This window comes from Phyllobates terribilis, unplaced genomic scaffold (genome assembly GCF_046119375.1).
Source record: "Phyllobates terribilis strain yellow unplaced genomic scaffold, ASM4611937v1 Scaffold_5__5_contigs__length_657084704, whole genome shotgun sequence".
NCBI lineage: Eukaryota > Metazoa > Chordata > Amphibia > Anura > Dendrobatidae > Phyllobates > Phyllobates terribilis.
The window spans coordinates 228,472,908-228,494,701 of NW_027362765.1; the positions used below are offsets into that span (position 1 = coordinate 228,472,908).

The 21,794-nt window shown below is 45.5% G+C and overlaps 1 protein-coding gene across 2 annotated transcripts in view; it reads right to left on the bottom strand.

Moving 5' to 3' along the window:
* Positions 1-21,794, bottom strand: part of LOC141271072 (protein-glutamine gamma-glutamyltransferase E-like) — a 105,342-nt gene that overhangs the window by 57,733 nt on the left and 25,815 nt on the right. For both annotated transcript variants that reach the window (XM_073681174.1, XM_073681175.1), the window contains one exon: positions 5,678-5,851. In XM_073681174.1, coding sequence (XP_073537275.1) covers positions 5,678-5,851 — 174 coding nt within the window. The remainder of the gene's footprint in view (positions 1-5,677; positions 5,852-21,794) is intronic.

The following is a 21,794-nucleotide window of genomic DNA, read 5'->3' on the forward strand; positions in this document are numbered from 1 at the left end:
AGAACGCCAGTTCCGGCCAGCAGCGTGTGCTCCAAAAAGAGATCCGGGCACTGATGAAGCGGCAACAGGTGGAACTATCTGGTGGTGAGATAGGTAGCGTGAGAATGTGTGACCCGTTCCCTATTGCCATGCCCCCAAAAAGTGAGATGATGATTTGGTGCCGGGCAGCTATTGGTCTAAGAGGTAGAGACTACCAAGCAATGGTAGAACCCGTCTACTCAGACAGTAGGCCCACCATTTTGACAGCACGGGGGGTGGTCGATGTACGCCATGGGAGGGTGCCCGTTCGCATCATAAATATCGGTGAGAGAGAAGTACACCTGCCCCGGTATGCCACGCTAGCTAAATTGTTCACCATAAACCAGAATTATGTACAGGCCGTGGAACCCTTGCCTCCATCTCAACCAGAGGAAGGTAACGGCTCTAAGAAACCAGTGGGGGACTGGTGTCAGCAACTACATTTGGGTACTGACTCCACTCCCTCCCACCAGAAACAAGGAGTCTATCGGGTGGTTCAAGAGTACGAGAGAGTGTTTAGTAAACACCCGTTAGACTTCGGGCGAGTAAAGGGGGTAGAACACCACATCCCCACGGGAGACCATCCTCCCATAAAGGAGAGATACCGACCCGTACCCCCTGCACACTACCAACACGCCAAGGGGATGCTTAGAGACATGAAGGAGGCTGGGGTAATCAGGGACAGCTGTAGCCCCTGGGCAGCTCCACTAGTCTTAGTGAAAAAGAAGGACAACACTATGAGAATGTGTGTAGACTACAGGAAGGTCAACCGTATCACACACAAAGATGCGTACCCGTTACCAAGGATAGAAGAGTCCTTAGCTGCATTAAAATCTGCTAACTTCTTCTCTACTTTGGCTCTCACTAGCGGGTACTGGCAGGTTCCTGTAGCAGAGGCTGACAGGGAGAAGACCGCATTCACCACCCCGATGGGTCTCAGTGAATTTAACTGTATGCCGTTCGGGCTCTGCAACGCACCAGGAACCTTCCAACGGTTGATGGAATGCTGTCTGGGACACCGGAACTTCGAGATGGTCCTGTTATACCTGGACGATGTCATCGTCTATTCCAAGACCTACGAGGACCACCTGAAACACCTGGCAGAAGTGTTTGAAGCTCTGGCAAACTACGGTCTAAAGGTGAAACCCTCCAAGTGTCACCTCCTGAAACCAAAGGTGCAGTACCTGGGACACGTGGTGAGTGCTGACGGAGTGGCTCCCGACCCTGATAAGATCACCGTAATTAAGGACTGGCCAAGACCCTCCAGCATAAAGGAAGTGCGGCAGTTCCTCGGGTTGGTAGGCTACTACCGAAGATTCATTCCCGGTTTCACCAAAATGGCAGCCCCTATGCAGGACCTCCTGATAGGTCAATCTTGAAAAGCCAAAAACCAGAAGCCGCCCTTCAGGTGGGAAAAGCTGGAAGAGGAGTCCTTTTGCCAGCTGAAGATGGCCCTCCAGGGGGATGAAATCCTGGCATATCCAGACTACAGCCAGCCCTTTATCCTCCACACGGACGCAAGTAACATCGGGCTAGGAGCCGTGCTGTCCCAGATCCAGCAAGGAAAAGAACGGGTAATCGCTTACGCTAGCCGAAAGCTACGACCCACCGAGAGGAACCCTGAGAATTATAGCTCATTCAAGCTGGAGTTCCTGGCAGTAGTGTGGGCAGTGACCGAACGTTTCAAGCATTACCTTGCCTCCTCCAAATTCATCGTGTACACGGATAACAACCCGTTGATACACCTGGACACTGCAAGGCTCGGTGCTCTGGAACAGAGATGGATGGCTCGCCTGTCCAACTTTGAATTCACCATTAAATACCGGGCAGGACGCTCAAATGCCAACGCGGATGCCCTGTCTAGAATGCCGAACTTACCGGACGTAGGGGAAGATCCAGAAGATCTGGAAGAAGTTGAGCTCCCTGCGTTCCACCGTCATGGGATTACCCTGTATTCCAACCGTGTGAAGGACAGGCGCTCCGCGACGTTCAATCCCTTGCCCCACTACAACTGGGCGGAGACGCAAGACAGTGATCCTGCAGTCCGCCTGGTGAAGGAAATGCTGACCCAAGCCGATGCCAGTCTGGACCCAGACGCCCCAGAGGAGACTAAGCAACTGTGGAAGGAGAAAAGTAGGCTGTTCCTCTACAGGGAGAAGTTGTGCCGGAGAATGGTTAACTCTCGAACGCATGAGTTGACCTGGCAGGTAGTGGTCCCCAGACGAGACGCGGCTATGATTCTGGAGGCGTACCACAACGGAGCAGGACATTTCGGGTGGAAGAAGCTGGAGTTCTTATTGCGTAAACGGTTCTACTGGGTAGGCATGAGAGGAGCCATCGAGAGGTGGTGCAGAGACTGTGGACCGTGCCACCTAAGAAGGAAGGACCGTGCCAGCCAGAAGACTCCCTTGCAGCCCATCATCACCCGACAGCCACTGGAACTGGTAGCCCTGGACCATGTGAAACTGGCTCCAAGCAGATCTGGGTATGTCTACGCCCTCACAATCGTAGATCATTACTCCCGGTTCCTGGTGGTGGTCCCGGTCAAGGACTTAACGGCTCAAACAGCAGCTAGAGCCTTCCAGCAGCACTTCTGCCGTCCACACGGGTACCCGGACCAAGTGCTGACAGACCAAGGGCCAGCCTTCGAAGCGGAAGTCTTCCAGGAGTTCTGCAACCTGTATGGCTGCACGAAGATAAGAACAACGCCCTATCACCCACAAACTAATGGACTCTGCGAGAAGATGAACCAGGTGGTGATAGACCTCCTGAAAACATTGCCCCTGGAAGAACGCAGTATGTGGCCTGAGAAGCTGCCTGATCTGGTGGACCTATACAACCACATCCCTGTAGGTTCTACCAACTGTACCCCGGCTTACCTAATGAGAGCGAGACCTGGTAAGCTGCCTATCGACCTGGATATGGGAGTCCTGACGCCCGAGGACACCTCGCCAGAGGCAGACTGGGATACAGGGCGGCAGCAGCAGTATCGGAAAGTGCAGGAGAGCGTGGAGCGAAGTCTGTCTCAAGCTAGAGAAAGGCAAGTGAGGGCTTATAATCAGTATGCTCCCGCTGTTCCCCTGGTACCTGGAGAGCAGGTCTTGAAGAGGAAAAGACGGCTCCACAAGTTGGACGACCAGTGGGAGGAGGACCCGTACACCGTACTGCCATCAAGCCATGAGAGCCCAAAGATTTGCGTGATCAGTAAGGATGGAGGAGAAACCACAGCCGTTGTCTCCAGAGACCACCTGAAGAAGTGTCCCGAGCAGCTGCAAAGCCCTGAAGAAGAAGATCAAGAAAACCCTCGACCCGCAGAGGAAAGGGAAGAAATGATCAGGACTGTACTCGGAGACTTCCCCCGGTCTTGGACACAAGTAAACGGTGCTGTCGTGGTACCCGTCCTCACCTTTCTCCAGCCAGCCCCGTAAGTGCCTACAGAAGTACCAGTAGAGCTGGAAGAGCAGCCGGCCCAAGAGGCAGAAGAGTCCACACCAGCAGTACAGGAGGATCAACCCTCTGCTAGTAGTGAGCCTGCCGTGCCCCTAGTGAGCCAAAGAGTGCACAGAAAGCTGCCCAGCCTGCCCATAACACCTCCTACACCCTGTAGTGCAGGACCAGTTAGTGAGCTCCGTAGGTCCACTAGGGTTACCAGAGGCCAGATGCCCTTACGTTGGAGAATCTAAGTTGGCTAGTTGCTTTAACTATTTTATGTTTACCTGTTTTGTTGTAGCCGTTGCTAATTATGTTTTTCAGTTACAGGTTTCTTTATATGGACTGACAGGTTATGGACAGTGAGTAACCGGAACTCTGTTGTAAATATGTTTGGAGCGTAACCCAGGAATGGACTACAGACTGTTAAAGACTCGGGGCAGGACAGACCCCTACCTGGTTACGGCTCCCTGTTCTTTGGTGAAATGGACACCCTTATTGCTTCCCGGTTACGGACATGCCGTGACCATCTCATGTATTTAATTGTTATTGTTATACCCTGTTATGTTTAGTCCGGGAGTACTAAATTTCACTAGGGGTGAATGTGGCACCCCAGGGGTCTGGTTTCCACAGTAATAGCAGTATTACGTCTGTGAGCAGGTGGGAGGTCTCCTGGGCAGGAATCCTAAGCATGCCACACCTCCTGCCCAGTCCTGGGAGGGGAAGAACTTCCCTTATATAAACTGGGGCTGAGGCAGGGTTAGAGAGAGGAGTTCCAGACAGAGACGGAGTCTGGTCTGGACACGCAGAAACAGGGACAGATAGACATCAGGAGCTCTGTAGGAGCCAAGGAGAAGCGCCAGGGGCTGGAGCTGTGCAGAGCTCGCCCTGGGAGAAGGTACTAAAACCGGACACAGGAGTCCGAGGCTGTGGGGACTAAGATATACCCAGCAGCAGAATCCATCCGGCAGGGGATTCCAGGTCCTCTGGCCATAAAAGCCCGGAGGCTCAGTCACAACAAAGGGACCAGCACCGCCATCCCAGAGCGGAGGCTAACAGGAGGCCCCAGGTCACCAGCCATAGGGGTGAGCACCACACGGTATACCCAGGGACGTGGGCTACTTGTAACCGCCGAAAGCAGGGTAGCCAGGAAGGGTACAGACTAACGGGAAGGCCTACAACTCCACCTGGCCAGGGGAACTCCGGCTTACTCGCAGACTAACCAGGCCCCAACTACTAGCCAGTACTCCCGGGGGAATTTGCCTTGTACCATCAGTAAAGGCCCTAAACTGTACCCTCGCGTTTCCGTGCTTCCTTGTCGCACCGTTTGTGCTGGGACATCCACACCATCACTCCCAACATCATCCACATCCGCTGCCCTGAGGCCATACCTCTCCCGTTGGGGGTTATATCAACATTGCTGCACACCTATACCACCGGCCTCAGCCGTCTGCCCTGCAGCGGCGGTTTCATAACCGCATTCAACGGGTAGCATAGTCGGACACTAATACCATCATACCAATAACCGCCACTAAGTTTGACCACCCTGGGCGCGGACCGGGTCACCGCCACACGAAGACTACTACCCCCATCGGATCCGGCTCCGGGTATCCCCCGCGCGCACGCACGCCGCACTACAGCACTGGCCCAGGGGGTGAGTCACTATCAGTGCACTTTGGCCCCATTTCATTAACACTGCCATTTTATACTAAGCTGTGCTTAATTCATTAACAATGAATTTAGCACAGCCTATTAGTACCGATGTGCACCCACCAGAAATGTTATTCCAGTAGCGGACTATAGTAACATTTGGAATGCCACCACTTTTCATTATTTTTTTGGGTGGGCATGCCCCATCTAAACCCAGCTCCTCCCCAGCTCTGCCCATTTGCACAAAATGTCTGCAACGTTTGAAGGTGTTTTACACCAGCTGTAAACACCATGATGAAGTGGAGCCTTTATAATTATCTTAATGGTAATTTACACTTCTGACAAATAGAGACAATCGATTAAAGGGCTATTTCATTCATTGATGTCCAAATATGATGGGCAGGAGTGGACATTATTACAGAAACCCTGTGAGCTATGTGATACTCTCTACGTAAGACCCATAGAAGTGAAAGGCAGTTATGGAAACAATATAGCACAGCAATCTACACCATTTCTATAAATCAGGAGCCTTAGAAGAGCGACAGAAGAGTAGAACCTGTCAACATTGCTAATTTCTTACCAGTTTCAGTAATGAACATAACATTCTCTCCTGATTGTAGAGGTCGATTGAAATACAAAGTCAGGGTGAAAGGTTGACATCTTCTGAGGATGAGTGTACTGTTGTCAAAGACATCAGTATGGTGATTATTCCTATTAGTAGAGAGATACCACTCACAACTGTTGACTTGTAAATCTGTTAAAAATTAAGATGAAAAAATTAAATAAAAATAACCAAAAAATAAAGACATTAAACGAGAAACAACTATTAAGTTATGTACATAGCTAAATAGGTATTATCTGGATTATGACTGTTAAGAAAGAAGTTAAAAAGGAACTGTAGTTTACATTTTTTTGATAAGTCAACAGTACATGTAAAAATATAAGACTTTCTAATATATCTTTCAGAGAAATTCAATTGTTTCTACTTCTGGACTGATCACTCATATTCAAAATTCTCAATTCATGGGTAAAATCTGTATTCAGTGAAGACAGATTATTACATTACTGAGATAGGAGATGGCAGTTGATGCTCATAAAGTTCTACTGAGAACTCTAACTGTCATGTAAGAGAAGTTTCAGCGGAATGTCTGTGTCTGCTTCTAGCTCCTCACTCCTCCTCCTTCCTGATCATTTCTCCACAGAATTTTAAAAGCACCAACTGTCATCTCCTATCTCAGCAATGTAAAAATCTGTTCTCACTCAATACATAGTTTACAGTATTTACTTATGAATTGGCAGTGTAAAATCAATACAGGAAGTAAAAAAGCAAATTTCTCTCTTAGATATATTACTATCAATTTTATAAATAAAATTTAAAACAGCTGTTACTGTTTAAGTATTTTACATCTACCATGAATCTAAATTTTGACCAGAAATCATGGATAAAATGGATGAAAATACATCCAATATATGTAGTTTAATCCTGATATTTGCATTTATGATATATCCATTAGTTTACAGAACCTCATTAGAGACTTTCAGCACTGTAAGTGAGGAGCAGCCTACAACATACTGCCATTCCCTAGTATTAGGAATACAGCGATAAATAAAAAAAGAGAAAAAAAGCAAGTACCTAATAATTGCAAATATTTTATATTAATCTATTCTAATTGCTAAATGTAATTTGGTGAAAACTTTATGTAAAAAAAAAAGTTAAGGAACTGAGAATGGTTTCTTTAAGGGGGTATTCCCATCTCCAATATCCCCTATATCTAGTAGGTGTAATAATAATTTTATTAGCAAATACCTGCAATTAGAAATTTAGTATAGTTCTTCTGATTTGCTATGTCGCTTACCCCATGTGCAGGGCATTGCAGTAGCTTAGATATCCATGGTTACGACCACTCATATAGTGACAGTTAGTTAAAGAGGTTGTCCACTACAACACAAAATGGCCCCTCTGCATTCATTGGGAAAGCGCGCAGTGGATGCTGGGCTGTGAAGTGCGGTGAAACCCCTCCCACAGCCCATCAATCAGGGGGGAGAGCATCACTGGGTCACACCTGGCTGCAGCCGGAGCTTGAGGTGACATCAGCGGATGTCGGAGCCGGCTGCAGCCGGGGGTCACGTGATGCCTAGTGAGCAAGAATGAAAACACAAGGTAATTACAAAAACACTTCTCTCCACTGTTTTAATCGATGGAGGCATTATGTAATGTAGTGGGCAACCTCTTTAACTAGTTACTATTGGTCGTAACCATGGATATCTAAGCTTCATAGCAAATAAGAACTATACTACATTTCTAATTGGAGGTAATAATAATAATAATTTTTATTTATATAGCGCCAATATATTCCGCAGCACTTTACAATTAAGTAGGGACATGTACAGACAATATAAACAATACAATGTATCACATTTCAACAGTTACATGAGGAGTGAGGACCCTGCTCGCAAGCTTTCAATCTATATGGAAAAGGGGGGACACAATAGGTAGAACATGGTCATCAGCCAGTATCTGTCAGTCTAAGGGCAGTTACCTTGTGGTATTTGGTGCATGGAGGATGTGGAGACAGATGAATACACAGGGGCAGATTAAGATTAACATTTTTAAGGGAACAGGGAAGAGTTAGGTTGGTGAGTTGAGGTGATAGGCTTGTCTAAACAGATGTGTTTTTAAAACACATTTGAAGACATGAGGGCTAGATATCAGTCGGATCGTTTGGGGCAGTGCATTCCAGAAAACTGGTGCGGCACGAGAGAAGTCTTGGAGACGGAGGTGTGAGGTTCAGATTAAGGCGGATGTTAGTTTTAGATCAGTTGCAGAATGGAGGGCACAGGAGGGGCGATAGACAGAAATGAGGCATGAGATATAGGGCGGTGCAGAACTGTGGAGAGCTTTGTGGGTGAGAGAGAGGAGTTTGTATTGTATTCTGTGATGAATGGGTAACCAGTGCAATGACTGGCACAGGATAGAGGCATCGGTGAAGCGGCCAGATAGAAATACGACCCTGGCTGCTGCATTCAGAATGGATTGGAGAGGAGACAGTTTGTTTAGAGAGAGACTGATTAGAAGAGAGTTGCAGTAGTCCAGACGAGAGTGAATGAGAGTTACAGTAAGCTTTTTTGCAGTATTAAAGGTGGGAAAAGAACGGATTCTGGAGATGTTTTTAAGGTGCAGGTGACAGGAGCGAGTGAGTGATTGAATATGGGGAATAAAGGAAAGTTGTGTGTCAAATATAACTCCAAGACAGCGAGCTTGCTGCTTGAGAGTTATGGTGGCGCCACCCAAGGAAATTCAAAAGTCAGGTATAGGTAGGTTAGTGGAGGGAGTTCAGTTTTGGAGAGATTCAGTTTCAGATAGAGGGAGGACATGATGTTAGAGACAGCGGACAGACAATCACTGGTATTTTGTGTTAGAGAGGGGATGATGTCAGATGAAGAGGTGTATAGTTGGGTGTTATCAGCATAGGGATGGTACTAGAAACCAGTTCTGCTGATGGTTTGTCCAGTAGGGGCAGTATACGAGGAGAAGAGGAGGGGACCTAGACTGATCCTTGTGGAACCCCAATAGTAAGGGGAAGATTAGAGGAAGAAGAGCGGGCAAAAGATACCGTGAAGGAGCGGTCAGAGAGATAGGAGGAGAACCAGGAGAGAGCGGTGTCCTTGAGACTTATAGAGCGGAGCATACTGAGGAGGAGCTGGTGTTCCACAGAGTCAAAAGCGGCAGAGAGATCCAGGAGAAACAGCAGGGAGTAGTGACCATTAAATTTAGCTTTTAGTAGATCATTAGAGACTTTAGTGAGGGGAGTTTCAGTAGAGTGTGAGGAGCGGAAACCGGATTGTAAAGGGTCAAGAAGAGAGTTATCAGAGAGATAGTGGATTAGATGGGAGGGGACCAAGCGTTCCAGGAGTTTAGAGATGAAGGGAAGATTAGAGACCGGTCTCTAGTTAGCAGTGCAGTTCTCGTCCAGGTATGGCTTTTTAAGTAAAGGAGTTATGATGGCATGTTTGAATGAAGAGGGAAAGATACCAGAAGAAAGAGAGAGGTTAAATATTTAGTTAGGTGGGTAATGACAGCTGGGGAAAGGGACTGAAGGAGATGTGAGGGAATAGGGTCACTGTTGCAGGTAGTTGGGTGAGAAGAAGCGAGAAGTCTGGTCACTTTTTCTTCTGTGACCGGCTCGAAAATGGAAAGTGAACTTGAGGTGCGGGAGGGAAGGTGATCCAGACTCTGAGGCGATTGTAAAAGAATGTCTTGACGGATATGATTGATTTTTTGCAGGAAATAAGTGGCCAGATCGTCAGCACTTAGGTTGGTGACAGGGTCTGTACTTTAGGGCTCAAGAGGGAGTGGAAGGTTTCAAAGAGTCATTTAGGATTGTTGGCTAGAGATGTGATGAGAGTGGTAAAGTAGACTTGTTTAGCCAGATGGAGAGCAGAGTTATGAGTTTTGAGCATGAACTTATAGTGGATGAAGTCTTCGGCTGAAAGTAATTTTCTCCACAGACACTCAGCACACCTTGAGCAGCGCTGGAGAAAATGTGTTTGCATCGTATGCCAGGGCTGCTGCATATGCCGGGTCATTCTGCATGTAGCAGGTGCTGCTTCATCCAGGGCACTCCGCAATGTGTTGTTATAGTGTGACAATGCTGAGTCTGGACAGGAGAGGGAGAGCATGGAGGCTAAAGATGACTGTAGATTGTTCATAAGTTGCTGGGTATTAATGGTACGTAGATTTCTGTGCATATGGTAAGTGGGGGTGTCCCGGGTGAGGAGGCAGTCCTTGACAGAGAAGGAAAGAAGGTTTTGGTCAGAGAGTGGTAGAGAGGAGTTAATAAAGTCATGCAGGGAGCATAGTCGTGAGAATACCAAGTCCAGAGTATTCCAGTCTTCATGAGTAGGAGAGTTAGTAATCTGTGTGAGGCCGAATGAGGCGGTTAAAGAAAGAAGATGACAGGCAGATGGGGGAAGCGGCTTATCAATGGGTATGTATAAAAAGTGTGGAAGCCAGGTGGCAAAGTGATCCAGAAACTGATGGGAGGGGCCTAGAGGGCGATAAACAACCGCCACTCGCAGGGTGAAGCGTTTGAAGAGTCTAATAGTGTGGACTTCGAAGGAAGGAAACATAAGTGAAGGAAACATAAGTGAGGGAATCGGGTGGATGACCTGGAAAGCACATTGTGGTGAAAGGAGCAAATCAACACCTCCACCTTGTCTGCTCTCAGGTCTGGGGGTATGTGAAAATTGTAGGCCATCATACGAGAGAGCAGCTGCGGCGGTTGTGTCAGACTGCTGGATCCAGGTTTCAGTGAGAGCCAGAAGGTTAAGGGAATTTGAAAAGTTGAAATCTTGGATATAGAGGAGTTTATTGTGGACTGAGCACGAGTTCCAAAGAGCACAGTTAAAAGAGACAGGAGAAGGCAAGCAATGAATTTTTATAAGATTGTCAGGGCTTCTGTGTGCAGCAGGATGAGATTTATATATACTAGTGTGTGGGGGCCCAGGGTTGGGAGAGATGTCACCAGCAACTAGGAGGAGGAGACAGAAGAGAAAGAGCAGGTGGTTCAATGATTTGTGTGAGCGTTTTGTGCGCTGTATGGTGGTAGTGGATGGTTTGGAGCGATTGACAAAAGTCAGTAAGGCCTCAGTGTTGTACATGGGAGAAGGAAGTAGAGAGGGACTGATGTAGAGACTATGTAGAATATGTAAAAGGGTGGTAAAGATGAAAGGAAACAGCAGTTAGGACATATATGAAGCAAAGAGATATGGAAATTAGATGTTGTAGTGCAACTGAACAAAGAGCATGTTTGTTTGAATATCTGGCTTAGCTGGCCTGTCTCCTGCTCTGTTGTCTTGCCATGTTTATCTGGTGAGACACCTTGAATATTTTGGACATAGAATCAATTTCACAAGAGCCTCAGCACACGTATTTTCTTTAAGCCAGATCAATTAGCAAGAGACTGCAGCAGGCATTACTAATGCAAGACATACAAACATCCATACTGGACAGACAGACCACAGATCATCAAGTGAAACAAGGCAGGAAAGGAGCAGAGCAAGCACCTTTGTGAATGATCCCTTCTGGTCACTTTTGGGACATTTCCTGGATATTTCCATAAGCCACTTGGAAAACTGACAGAGACCCTGGTCAGAGACCAGGCCCTCTAAATGTATAACTGATTACACATGAAAGAAGCCAGGTGTAAACAGAAGGGAGGAGGCACAGGGAGACAGGTAACAATTAAGCAAATGGGGTAAATTGAACAAACAGGAGATAAGAAAAGCTTGCTGCCAACACAACAGGGAATTGAATAGGATGCACACATATCAAAATACAGACACAATATTGAATGGGGAATGAATATACAGGAGGTATTTGCTAATATTATTATTATTACACCTACTACATATTGGGATAGGATCGTGGAGATGAGAATACCACTTTCATTTTTATATTAGCCTTTCACATTCCTCTATACAAAATTGCAACCCATTATTTTAATGAGCTGCTTTAATTTATTCATTGGTAGGATTGTAAGAGTATGGTGGAAGAAACAAAACTCTCTGAAGACTATAATTGATGCTTTAATGTATTTTTTACACTATTGTTATTGCCTTAAGGGTTAGTCCCATCTTCTTGGATGGATATTGCTGAATAGTGCTTGTAAAACAAAACAATTTTTTTAATGATTTACTTCATTATCTGTCAGCAGGTTTTTGCTATGCAATCTGACAGTAGCATGAAGTAGGGACAGAAACCCTAATTCCAGCGACATATCACTTACTGGGCTGCTTGATGCAGTTTTTATAAAATCAGTTTCTCTGCTGTAGATCTCTGAATACTGAGCTCTGTATAACACCGCCCACACCACGGATTGGCAGCGTTCAGTGTACACTGTGCATAGGCAGAAAGCTGTCATTAAGCGTGGGGCGGGGTTACACAATACTGGATGACTACATCATATGAGACAACTAGTCATCTACTGATAATCTCCTGCTGATAAAACACTGATTTTATTCAGACTAAGACAAGCAGCCTTATAAGTGAGGCAAGTTGAATCAGGGTCTTTGTCCATACATCATGCTGCTCTCAGAGTAAATAGCAAAAACCTGCTAACAGATTTCCTTTATCATTGTGAGCTGTTCTTGAGATATTAACACTTTTCTTTGCATACAATTTGTTGCCTTGTTGACCTGCCATCACTGCTTTCTAGCAGCAGTGGCTGATAATACTCTGTGATTTCTAGCTCTCTTTTAATGAGTTTATAAGCACTGTTTTGAAGATGTCTTGAATCAATAGAGTGCACCCCTATCCCCTAATCTCTGTGCCGCTTGTAAACAGTTCCCTGAAGTTGAAGCTAATCTCAGCCAGACTCAGTTTTCTGTTAACAAGTTACACAGCAGTGGTGGCCGATCTGAAGGCAATAAGATGTAGACCAAGGAAAAGAAAAATGTTACTATCTCAAGAATGGCTGCACATTTTAATAAACAGTAAATTGCAAAAGTCACTATTCAACACTTATCTATGCAGATGGGAACATCCCTTTAATGGTTAAACTGTAAAATAGTATTATTAATTGGATAAGTTGCGTATTATACCTCTCCATACATGGTACCTTTAGGAGTAGGTTGTAGGTAAGGAGAGAGTTAATAGATAAGATACAGAATCTTCTAGGTTGAGGAGTGGCTTAGCCTATATTAGGGACTATAGTGACCTGTAGAGTCAGAGTTAGTGATGGGCAGTCCAGCTCTTTTTGGTGATCTGTGTAATTGGGCTCAGGGTGGCAGTCATGGGCGAGCATCACTTCTTTGACACCCCGGCCCGCTACAGGAAATAGTGTAAGTGTACTTTGTGGCTGTATGTGCAATGATGCTTTGAGATCTGAGATCTCCACAGTCCCTGTTGATGCACTGGGAGCAGACCTGCCCCGTTTAACCCTCTCAGTCAAGAAGCCAAACCAGCTGTTATAAACAGTGTTCTTTTTATGCACAGTCAAACAGGTGAACTTAGAATAACAGGTTCTGCATTCTTCATCTCTTTCCACACAGTACTCAGGCTCCATTCTCAGAGTTACAGTCTGCACTTTGTTTCTGGCAACAGGTACGGCACATTAGTTAGGAGAGATCTCAAATGCCTGCATTTTCTTAGGGGTAGAGTCATACGGGTCCACGTGTGTCGCTATGCCCTGATCCCGTGTCATTGCTTATATCAGTCCCAGGGGCCACTCATAGAGACGTGCTCCCTGTTTCAGTACCCACAGCAGGGCGATGCCTTGTCCCAAGGTCCCTTTTTCGCTGGACAGAACGCTTCAGTACCCACAGCAGGACGCTATCTCATCCCAAGGTCCCTTTTTTCGCTGGACAGTACATTTCCTGGACTTCTAAGCTGTTCTCCTGCAGGTTTCCCCATTTGCCTGTGTCATCCTGCTGTCTCTGTAACTAGATCCTTGTCCTCATGAGCCTTGTAGTTCCACACCAGGAACTCTCTGTCTTTCCTCTTTCTCTTACTTTTCTAGACTGACTAAAATGGATCCCTTCTCTCAGAATCCACAAAACTCCCTCCCACTATGGGCTGTACTTCTAATTAACCCTCAAACTGTCTTTGTGCCTGATGTCTGTATCTGGGCAGATTTCACCTACACTCTATACCAGAGTGAAAAGAAAGAGAGGGACATCTTGTGGCCTCCGGTTAACACTGCAGCCCATAGGGAAATAACCATTAAATACATAGCAGTAACATGCATGTAAAATACATTCAACCAACAGAAATATCAGAGGAGTGAGATGCCATCCTGACCACCATCACATCTGGATCACCTGGCTCCACTCACCAAAAAGAGCTGCTTAAATAGACCCCTATTAAATATATATTCATGCAGGTGAACACACATTTATGATTAATCTAACACAGCTAAAACTCCGCCCACATCCAAAACCCCGCCTACCTGAAGCCAGCCAATGAAATTGATTTCGGCCAGCAAACATCGTCATACTGCCACCAGTGGGAGCCAGTCAGTGTTTAGTGGCTCTCACTGGGGTGCCGGCTCCAATCGTTCACAGCAGGGAGCTGGCTGTATGTACTATTACTAGTCAGATTGCCAGAAGTTGAAATGTGGCGCCCCTGTGGGTCCAGTCGCCACAGAGGTACTGCATCTCAGCCAGAGGTGTGGTACCCCACTCTCAGGTAAGGACGGAGCACTACACGGGACCCACACACTCACATCCAACACCACACCACTTCATTAGGGAAGGTCCAGATTGCTCCTAAGGGAGAGCACAGACCCAGTCCCTGTTTGGAAGGTGGAACTAGGTAGAGGAGGTGGGTGTAGGAAGTGGTTTAGTGGACCACAAAGGAAGGACTGAAGGTAGAGGGGACCACGTAGAGTGACAGTTAGTGACGTGGGTCACATGACGGAGAGTATAAAAGAAAGGGTAGAAACATCTAGAAGGGTTCAGTAAGTAAGGACCGTGGAGGAGTAGGGTCCAGATGGATTGGGGGCCCAGGCAGAGGGGCCAAGTAGGAGAGAGAAAGAGAGGAGCGAGGAAGCAATGAGAAGGGCTCTAGTGAGAGAAAGTATCCTAGGGGCACGGGATGTGCGGAGTCCACCCATGCGCCCGAGTTCATGCTGACCGTGTAGGGATCAGGTCACAGTAGAGGACCGGCCCCAGACTAGTGGAGGACTACAAGGCTCAGCTAGCACAGACAACACCCACTCCAGGCAACACTTGGTCAAAGGGAACCTTACAGGCTGGTATGCATGGATATCTTGTTTCACATCCATCATGTGATGCTGAGTCACTTTTCACTGACAAGCCATTAGTCAGGATAGTCAAGGAATCCAAGGTCAAAAGCTAGGAGGATAACGGATCAGAGCAAAGGGATAAAACAGAAAATGGTCAGAACGAGGTATAAGGTCAAGCAGCGATAGATCAATGAGCAAAATACAAGGCACAGAATAACAAACCACACTTAGCTGAAGCTACAGCTGACAGCTGTCTGGGACTGCCAGCTCAGTTAAATATCTGAGCAATTATGGAAACTCCGAGCACCTGATGAGAGCTCAGCAACTCCTGTTCTCAGATTGGATGGCCGAGCTGTCGATCAAAACGCAGACAGCTGAGCACACCCCTGCACCAGACTGGACCACTGAGCTGTCAATCACTGCACAGACAGCGCAGCATTGAGGATTGGATTAGTTACACATCCGTAGCATCCAGAGCATCTGTTTGTAGACTAACCTTAGTCTACAAACAGATAAATGGATATTTTTCATAGTAATTCTGTACTACTTTGTAATGCAGAAGTCATAGATCCTTCAGTAATGTCGAACTGTCCTAGTACTGATATAGTCTCCTCACATCATCTCTATAGGATGGTATGGTGCTATTCTAAAAGGGTTGGAACAGACTGTCACTAGACCCTCTTATAAGAAATGTTCCATCCCCACAAATGTGTTTTTTTATCCTGTTCCACCATAGCTGTGATTATGTTAGGAATTCCACTCTGAATTTAGCTCTCGACTTATTTTTCCTGTTTGCATTTATGTGTAGGTGTGATGTTTTTGGGGAACACATTTACTGAATGAGTAGAGTGACTGAAAATGTGTGGAAGGATGGCATTTGATCAAATGGCTGCAGACAATATCGCTATATGCACTGGCGGACACTGACAGAAGAGGGCCTCTGTGCAGGAGCAATATATGGGCCCTTAACAGTCCAGTAGCTCATCATAATGCATAATTCCACATATTTTGGAGGTGGAAATGGACCCCCTTACCTCTTCAGCCCCTGTGCGACTGCACAGGTTGCACCAATGGTATGTCAGCCCCTGGCTATATGAGTGTGTAAATGGCTCTGGAACAACATGAAGCAGTACATGAGAGTTATGTCTGTGCGATGACTGGATTTTTGAAAGCGCATTGAGCTGATTGGAGCTATGAAAGCAAGTGATCTGGATGGGTAGGGCTGTGCATTTTAGTTTTCATCCACCCTGGTTCAGTCATAGAACACTTAAATGCTACTCTACCTGAGAAAACCCCCAATATGTAGATGAGCGCACACATTTGTAGGGAGATGGACCCAAGTGAAGAATAGAGTAACCACACCTAAGTGATTAACCGAGTGACCAGTACAGTGCCCATTTTAGTACCTGATCAGATATCAAAGTCAAACATCAGAATAATGTCAGTTTGAGGCTAAATACCCTGTCTGAGAACTGACTTTGATATGTGACTTTGACAAATGACTTTCACATCTGACTTTGACAAGTGACTTTGATATGTGACTTTGATATGTGACTTTGATAAGTGATTTTGACGTGTGACTGACATCTCACTTTGATATGTGGCTTATACATCTGACTTTGATATATGATTTTGATAAATGACTTTGATATGTGACTTTGATGTGTGAATGACATCTGACTTTGATGTGACTTTGACTTCTGACTTTGATAAGTGACTTGACATGTGACTTTGACATCTGACTTTTACAACTGATAATAATAATAATACTACTAATAATAATAATAATAAAAAGTTCATTGTACACTGCTCGGACTTGAACTCAGTTGAAGAAACTTAGGCATTTTATTTGGTTATGTGATTTTCAATGCAAACCTGTCTTAAACTCATTGGGACTTTCACACAGACCTCCTCCAAGCCAAATTCAAATGATGTGTGACTTTGATATGTGACTCTGATATGTGACTTTCTTCAGACATCAGAATCAGAATGACTTTTTAGACACTTTGAGTATTTTCATGGTTGATCCCATGAGCCTAGAAAAACTGCCAGCTGCTATCACTTGACCCTATGGCTGAAAGGTAAAGCTTCAGCCTCATAGAGTGGAGCTTCTGGGTTCAAATCCCAGGAGTAGAAGAGCATTTTTTTAAAATTATGCTGGTTAGCACACAAACTACAGTGATATTTTACTTTTAATATCTGACATCCTGCCTTGTTAAGAAAGAGTTTCAGACATGATGTCTATTTGCATGGTAAATCACATAGCCAAAGTAAATTGGGAGGCACTAATTTACTATATTTCAATTTCCAAGTGACTGTACGTTTGAATAATTTCTTAGGAAGGGGTCAAATTTCTTTATTTTTAATTTTTCTTTCCATCCACCAAAGAACTAGCTGCAAACTCCAGCATAATTTAAAACTCCAGCTAACCAGCATAATTAAAAAAAAAAATCTGCTGCTATGATTTGAATCCCAAAGCTGCACTCACTGAAGCTGAAGCTTTACAATTCAGACATAGGGTCAAGTGATAGTGCTTGGCAGTTTTTCTTGTCTTATCAGATCAACCATGAAGGGTGTCTAAAAGTCATTGTGATTCTGATCCTGATGTTTGAAGAAAGTCAGATATCAGAGTCACATATCAAAGTCACACATCATCTGAATTTGGCTTGGAGGTGGTCTGTGTGAAAGTCCCAAAGAGTTTCAGACAGGTTTGCCCTGAAAATTACATAACCAAATAGAATGTCTAAATTTCTTCAACTGAGTGTATAGCTCAATGGTAAGTGTACTGGCTTCTGGAGATATAATTTTATCTACAGATAGAGTTTTGAATTCACGTCCCAGCAGCATACAGTGAACTTTTTTTTTATTATTATTATCAATTGTAAAAGTCACTTGTCAAAGTCAAAGTCTCTTATCAAAGCCACATGTCAAAATGGACACTTTAGACCAGACCCTGGTGAAGAACCAAGTATCCAGATCCCAGGCCGCATGATCAGAAACGGAAACGGGAGACCAGAGCTGGTAGATCTGAGCCGAGTGAGCAGGGCAGGGCCTGAGAGAGACAATCAGGGCACAGAAGAGGGACATTTGTGTGGGCTGTAGCCTCCAATATAAATGTACGGTACAAAGGGGATTGGGGCCGTGCTTCAGCGGATGAAAGCGGTCAGCGTGATGGTTGCAAAGTGACTCATCATTATGGGACTTGCGGCCAAATAGTGGAGTATCGTAAACTCCTTTTAGGGCCTGTACGATGGTCCATACTGCTTAGAAAGTGACAGAGACGACGATGATGGGTCCAATAGTACTGTGACGCAGGTGGAGATGTTAGGGCCAAGACACCCCTAAGGATAATAGTTGTTTACTTGTAATAACAGAACAATAGTGTGTTAATAGAATTGTCTTAATACCCAGTATAGCCGAATTTTTGTATTCACACTGTATAATAAATTACTGTAATTCCACTGTTTGCTTTACCCTTTGATATTGTGCCATAGGCACCACATAAATCTATGTTGATCAAATAAATATCTTTTGATTAAGTCACTGCTGAGTCATCCTTCTTTGCTCTGTAGCACCCTATAATGCTTGCCTTACAGGCAGAGATAGCCTTGCTGACCTTGGACGGAGAGGAACAACAGACGGCCATGTTTAGACAACCGAGAAGCTGATACTGTTGATAAGGTGATCAAAATTCTAGAGGACATGCATGGTGACACGATTGATTTAGGTAACCTGCGCTTTTGCCTTTTCCATCAGGATCAGAGAAAGGAAGAGACAGTTGCCCAATATGTGAATGCTCTGCAAGAAGTAACGGTTCACATCACTAAGAAAACTGAAGGTGAATATAGGTGACTAGGCCCCCCAGATGAAGAATTAAGAAACCAACTGGTCACGGGCCTAAGAGACATTTACCTGAGAAAGGCTCTGAAAGAATATCTGTGCTAAAATCCCAACATAAGCTTCCTAGACGTCAGAACTGAGACCAATGTCAGAGAACAAGAGGCCCCGACCACAGCCGGTATGATCCAAAACTATGAAGCCAACACATTGGGGGCGATCAATGTTGAACTCGACTGGGTTCGTGAATTATGACAGGAGATGTGAGAAATGAGGGGGAAGATGTTGAACATAAAAAAAAATCCTACAGCTACCCCAAAGAGTGGGTATCCCCCTCCTGGAGACCCTCAGTACAGACCTCTACGCCAACCAGACAAGAGCAGAATGGAGTGCTAGACTTGTGGAGGAGTGGGACACATATCAAGGTACTGCCCCACCCAGCAATCAGAAGCAGCCAGCAGTGGGGATGATCATTAAACTAAAGCACCCCGCTATCAAGGAGCACACTGTGGGATTAGGTCCCTCAGTAAGGAGCACTGAAGGCTCACAAGACATCATTTACGAGAGTCCCACTACGTGGGCTGAGCTGAACAGTCAGAGGATTTATTATTTAATAGATGCGGGGCTCCAGGTGACTACCATGCCAGAAGTATATTTCTGTCAGTGCTTCTCAAACGTTGACAGATCAAGAGGGGGCCCAACCATTTGACTGATGGCTGCCAGTTAGTTACTCATCCCAGTAGTGGGGGTGGTATGGATGGAGATACATGTCTGCGGATGGAATATAGGAAAGAAGGGGATCATGCTGGTGAAAGACCCCATTGAGGATGGACCAGTCATGACATTGGGGATGTATGTCCTGAAGGAAGTAGGACAATCTCTGGTGGCCAGCAGGAGAACAGATGACTGGAGGGACGCAACACAGCATCATCTTAGTAGAATATTTCAGCAGGTAGTCCAGGCCAGTCAAATCCAGAGATTGCCAGATTCCCAGGCCCTGGGAAAGGTGGTGGTACCCACTACTACCACCCTAACTTTGCCACATTGTCAGATACTGCTCACTGTGCCAGTCTTGGCCTTGATGTCTTTGGAAGGATTGAAAGTGCAGGTTGAAACCCAGGGGACAGGGGAAGTAATGCCGGGACTACTAATTGTCCACACTCTGACGACAGTGTGCCAAGGACAAATGCTGGTAAGATGTTTTAATTTCAGCAGAAAAAGCCTACAGCTGGCTCCCAGGAAGGAAGTGGCACGAGTCTATGTGATGTAGGAAAATCTCGCAAGATCCAATGGTGTGAACTTGACACCTGTGGATGGGAATCCATGGACACTGATGGTGGCCATAGACTGGAAGACAATAGAGTACAAGATAAGAGATGGTCTATCTGAGTTTTCCTCCAGACAAGTAGGACAAGTGGAAGACCTGTTGGGGAAATATCGGGAAGTGTTCACTCGGCTCAATGATGACTTTGGATGTACATTGGCCATCCAGAATGACATCCCTTTGGGAAATACAGCTCCCACTCAGGAAAAATATCGAACTATCGTTCGGGATAACTGACTCCCCCGGGGACGTTTCGGCGACTGATGCAAAGGTGTCTTGGAGATTTAAACTTTGAGGTGACACTGGTATATTTGGACAACATTATAATATAATCCACTATGTTTGAGGAGCATCTTGTTAGACTTCGGCAGATGCTTGATCAGAAACATGGAATGAAGATAAAGCCTCAAAAGTGGCACCTGCTCCAGAAGGAAATAAAATATCTAATGCAAAAGGTATTCAGTGAAGGCGTATACCCGATGAAGGAAAAAGTGGCTGCCGTACAGAAGTGGCCTATACCCATGACATTGAGGGAGTTGAGAGCATTCCTGGGCCTGTTGGGGTATTATAGAAGATTCATCAAGAATATTGCAAAAACTGTGGCACCGCCCCCGAGGAGCATGTAGAGATAAAGTGATCTTTCTTGGCTAAGAACTGGCAAGTTTAAAGAGAGGAGGAATGTAGGGAGATGGACAAGTGATAAGACTAACATAGTTAATGCCTAACAGAGTGTCTGCAAGTGAACTCCGCCATCTGTTGGTCAAAGATTATTGGAAAAGAGAAAGCAGAGATTATTGCATTGGCAGAACTGAAGAGTGAAGTGCATGTTCCCTTCGGGAAGAGATTAGAGGAAACACCAGGTCAGGTGATAGCTGTGGTGCAGTTTTTAATTATAAATTGCCCTGGGGGGCAGTGAAGGGGAGGAGTCGGCGCCTGGACCGGTGGCAGGTCGGACATGTGCTGCAGTGGAGTTAGCTTAAAGCCGCCATTATGTATGAGGAGCCGAGTAACCAGACACGAGTAAAGAAAGATTGACGATAACCGGAGACAGGAGACCAGAGCTAGGAGATATGAGCCGTGTAAGCAAGGCAGGGCTGAGAGAGCTCACCTGGCAGCATAAGAGGGACGTTCGTGTGGGCTGAAACCTTCGGTGTGGATGTACAGTACAAAGGGGATTGGGGCTGTGCTTCATGAGACGAAGGTGGCCAGCATGACAGGTGTGCAAAGTGACTAATCGATATGGGACTTGCGGCCTACAGTATCGTAGACTCCCGTTAGAGCCTGTAGGACTGTCTGTACTGCTTAGAAAGTGACAGAGAGATGATAGTGACAGGCCCAATAGTACTGTGATGCACTTCAGGTGGAGAGGTTAGGGCCAAGCTCAAGACACCACTAATGATAATACTTGTTTAAGTGTAATAATTGTCTTAATACCCAGTATAACCGAATTGTTGTATTCACACTGTATAATAATTTACTGTAATTCCACTGTTTGCTTTACCCTTTGATATTGTGCCATAGGCACTACTTATATCTGTGTTGATCAAATAAATATCTTTGATTAAGTTACCACTGAGTCATCTTTCTCTGCGCTGTTGCATCCACGTACCTGTTTACACATTGTGGTAGACTGACTCACTTTGCTTTCAGAGGTAGACACAGTAATGTTTTTGTCTGCTTGTTTATTTCAGTACGGTATAAACCACGGCAGGTTCAACAAAATAAACATGGCCTTGCTGGCATAACGACAAAACAATACATAAATTATGGCACAGTCCTTGTCCATGTGG